Genomic DNA, 3,865 nt, shown 5'->3' on the forward strand with positions numbered 1-3,865 from the left:
TTCTTGAACAACAAACGTATTGAGCCACAGAGATACTATGAACTTAAAGAAAAGGATGTACTCAAATTTGGGTTCAGTAGCAGAGAATACGTCTTGCTCCACGAGTCGTCAGACACTTCTGAAATAGACAGGAAAGAAGATGAGGATGATGAAGAGGAGGAGGAAGTGTCTGACAGCTAGCAAACTAAGAACCTAAATTATTGAGACACCTTTTCCTTCTTGGAAGGCTTTGACTCAGCACTGTGGGGCTCTCTGTAATGCCTCTTAATGCCTTAAGTCTTTCCTCTGTTGCTGAACAGCTTATGTTACAATTTATGAACACTGACTTATGTTTTGTTGAACTTTTTTCTGGGGCACATCAGCCACATGCCTGGGGACATTTGTTTTCAGAACAGTCTCACCAATTACAGCACATCCGTGTTTTAATAGAAGTGTTGTGGATTTAGCTGGTGCTTTCAGAACTGCCTAGGAAACTGTAAACCCTTGGTTAAGGGGGAATTATGGCTTGTTCTCTTTGTACAGTTAACTTTATTTATATAGTTGTTACGCTTTGTGGACCAGGTGTTTTTGTTTTGGGGGCAAACCCCTGAGCAGAGAATCTGACTAAGCTTTGGTTATCACCAAAACAGTCTCCACTATATACCAAAGCTTTGACCTGGTTGAGCTCTTGAGTCATATGTAAGTTGATTTTGCACTTAGTTTTTTGGGGTGGGAATTCACTGCAGCCAATCAACATTATTGACTGTTTAACTTAAACAGATGCTAAAGTACCTGCTTAAGCCCACAGACTGTACAGAAGGATCATGGCGACTACCAACGGGTGCTGATTTAATGTCACAGAAGAGTGAAATGGGTTGTGGATCTGTTCTCCATGAGAGAATCCCTGATTTCTCCATGGAGCATGTACATAACAATTTTGATCATATTAACTGTTGTTCAATTTTGTGTTTTTACTCAAATGTTATCTCCTTTTTTCCTTGAGAAATACACTGTCACTTATGTGGCAGGGTCTTTATGTTATTCTAACAACGTGTGTATATGTCTAAAGGAAGTTGTTTTGTTTACATATTTCTAAACATTTCATCTTTAAAAAAATTGTTCAGAGGTTGTATTTACCTTCCCAAGGCTGGAAAGCAGGGGAATTTCCCAGTTTTCCACCAGAGGAATATGTGTAAGTAGAAGAGTATTGACTGCTTACATATAGTGTGTATGTATGTACATATATAAATTGTGTGTTAAAGAGCCGATACTGATTTTCGTATGACAATGTTAGGCAGAGGCCTCCCTGCATTTGAAGAGCAGGTTTTCATTTATATGTATTTTGGGATAGAAAATAAAATTTATAAATATAGCCCCATTTCAAAGAGTAATACTTTCCTAGCATAGAAGACCTTGTGTTCATAGGTCTGTTTGCTGCTAAAGGAGACTTTGTATATCTGTTTTTTTAAGATAAAAATAGATAACTGTGTAGGGTATTGTGGGACAGGTTATATGTAGTTGACCTTCATATCGGTGAAATGCCAGTCCCTGCTGTTTCATCTTCAGGCCGGTGATGGTGGGGGGGATGGGTTGGGGAGAAAGGAGATGACACAACTCAATCAGTGCTGCTACTGACTGTTCCCTTTGGGTTGAAACTTCTGATGCTATTAAATTAGATTATCTTCCTTTCAGTTGTTTTTACATTATGGTCTCACATACCTGTGTGCTCCGGGCTAAAGGTTGGCCAATGTGGGGAGGGGCAGCTAATTTTCATTCAAAAGAAATTAAAAGATCCTGCTTGAAGAGTGAACACTTAATAAGGTCATTACATGAAAGGTAAGATAAAGGGTGTATTCTACATTGGCCACCATAACTGCTATTTTCCTCACTTGGGTATGTGCCATTGATCACATATTACATATGTGCATGTCTGAAAAGTAGATTTTGATGAATTTTTTCTTGATCCAGAGTGATAGTTTTCGCTCTTCTGGGATTAGACACTAGTCTGGTATCTCATTTCAGGGCCTCCTTGGTCAGTCTGTGCTGCTACTACTGCTTCCTGGTAGCCTTGGGCTTTGCTTCAAACACCATCTTGGTGGGCATTGTGCTAGAGGTCCTGACTGTATAGTTAACTTTTGCTTTAGTGGGGGAATAGTTTCCTGGATTAAGAGATTTTTCATGCTACACATCTGGAGAGGTGTTCTTTTGTTTTTGTTTTCCCCTTCCCACCCTTTTTTTGAACAAAGAACATCAAAGCAAAGATACTACTCGTCTCCAAAGTGCGATATCACCAGCAGACTTCTCATGTGAAGTTGACATAATCCTGAAGCTTTCTTCTTGAATTAATGCATTCTGATTAGAAACGCGTGCTCATCTTAGCTATTTGCACCTTCATCGTTACCTTTTCTTCACTGTCGGTTGTTTACAAGTCATTGTCAAAATCAAACTGTTTTCAAAACAGCCCTTTGCTTCTGAGCCCTACCCCTAAGTCTTCTATGGTGGTCCACAGTTCTGCAGAGGCATGGGACAGAATCTTCAGATTTTCCTCCTCGAGTATGTTCCTAGATGTATCCTGGTTCCCTCATTCTAATTTTGACAAAGGAAAGCTCATCAGGTGCAACTGGTGATGTAACTTTCAAATACCTTTATTGTGTCCTGGTGATAAGCTAAAGCAGAAATAATCAATTGAGATACTAGAAGATTTTTAAACAATTTTTTAAATTGTATTAAGTATGCCAATATACAATATAGCTTGGTTTTAAAAAGCTTAAAATTTAAGTATATATTTCAGGTTGATTATCATTTGATACATTGCACAGATGGTTATATTTTTTAACATCCTTTCCATTATAGACATTAGTTGTGCATCTGAGGAACAAAATGATGGCATGTTAATTGGAATCTAAATGTGACACAACACGCCAGCAGTGTTTGCTTGTGAAATAATGTTCTGAGCCCACATGTTCCTGGGTATGTGAGTTTATGTCAAGTGAAAGGCTACTTAATTTAAATTAAAGCTTTGGAATTTAAAGCTTCATTTGGTCTCCTGGGTAAAGTTTTCAGTATATTTTTCAAATCGGAAACAATTTTAAAAGAGTTGATTTGTTCACATTTACTCTAAAGTGAGTTAATCCAATCAACAGTCGCATAAGTTTGTGCAGTTGATTTACAGCTGTGATTTGGAATTCTGGACCAATAGCCGAGCATGGTGGCCATACTCCCAACTACTCCGGAGGCTGAGGCAGGAGGATCACTTCAGCCCAAGAGTTTAAAACCAGCCTGGGCTGGGTGCAGTGGCTGACGCCTGTAATCCTAACACCTTGAAGGCCAACTCGGGAGGATTGCTTGAGGCCAGGAGTTTGAGACCAGCCTGAGCAAGAGCGAGACCCCCATCTCTATTAAAAATATAAAAAATTAGCCAGGTGTGGTGGCTCATGCCTGTAATCCCAACTACTCAGATTGAGCCAGGAAGATGGCTTGAGCCCAGGAGTTTGAGGCTACAGTGAGCTATGATCATGCCACCGCACTCCAGCCTGGGCAACAGAGCAAGACCTGTCTCTTGAAAAAAAAAAAAATTTTTTTTTTCCTCAAGAAATGAAGCTACCAGTCTGAATGAAAAAGACAGCATTTTCAATCTGAAACTAGGGAAATTAGTCAGATCTAAGGAACAAACAGAAACTGTCTCGTTTAGAAGATGGCTCTTAAAGAACCAAATTTCAGAATTTTTATCAATTGTTGGCCAGGTGTGGCGGCTAATGCCTGAAATCCTAGTACCATGGGAGGCTGAGACAGGAGAATTGCTTGAGGTCAGGAGTTTGAGACCAGCCTGAGCAAGATCGAGACCCCTGTCTCTATTAAAAATATAAAAAATTAGCCTGGCGTGGTG

The 3,865-nt window shown here is 39.6% G+C and overlaps 1 protein-coding gene across 1 annotated transcript in view; it reads left to right on the plus strand.

Moving 5' to 3' along the window:
• SNIP1 (Smad nuclear interacting protein 1) overlaps positions 1-1,003 on the plus strand; it is a 25,788-nt gene extending 24,785 nt beyond the window's left edge. The window contains exon 5 of the mRNA XM_012646671.1: positions 1-1,003. This exon is cut by the window's left edge and continues 1 nt beyond it. Within this exon, the coding sequence (XP_012502125.1) occupies positions 1-180 (180 nt within the window). The 3' untranslated portion in view covers positions 181-1,003.
• The last annotated feature ends 2,862 nt before the right edge of the window (positions 1,004-3,865 follow it).

The sequence above is a fragment of the Propithecus coquereli genome, unplaced genomic scaffold (assembly GCF_000956105.1).
Source record: "Propithecus coquereli isolate 6110/MARCELLA unplaced genomic scaffold, Pcoq_1.0 Scaffold249, whole genome shotgun sequence".
NCBI lineage: Eukaryota > Metazoa > Chordata > Mammalia > Primates > Indriidae > Propithecus > Propithecus coquereli.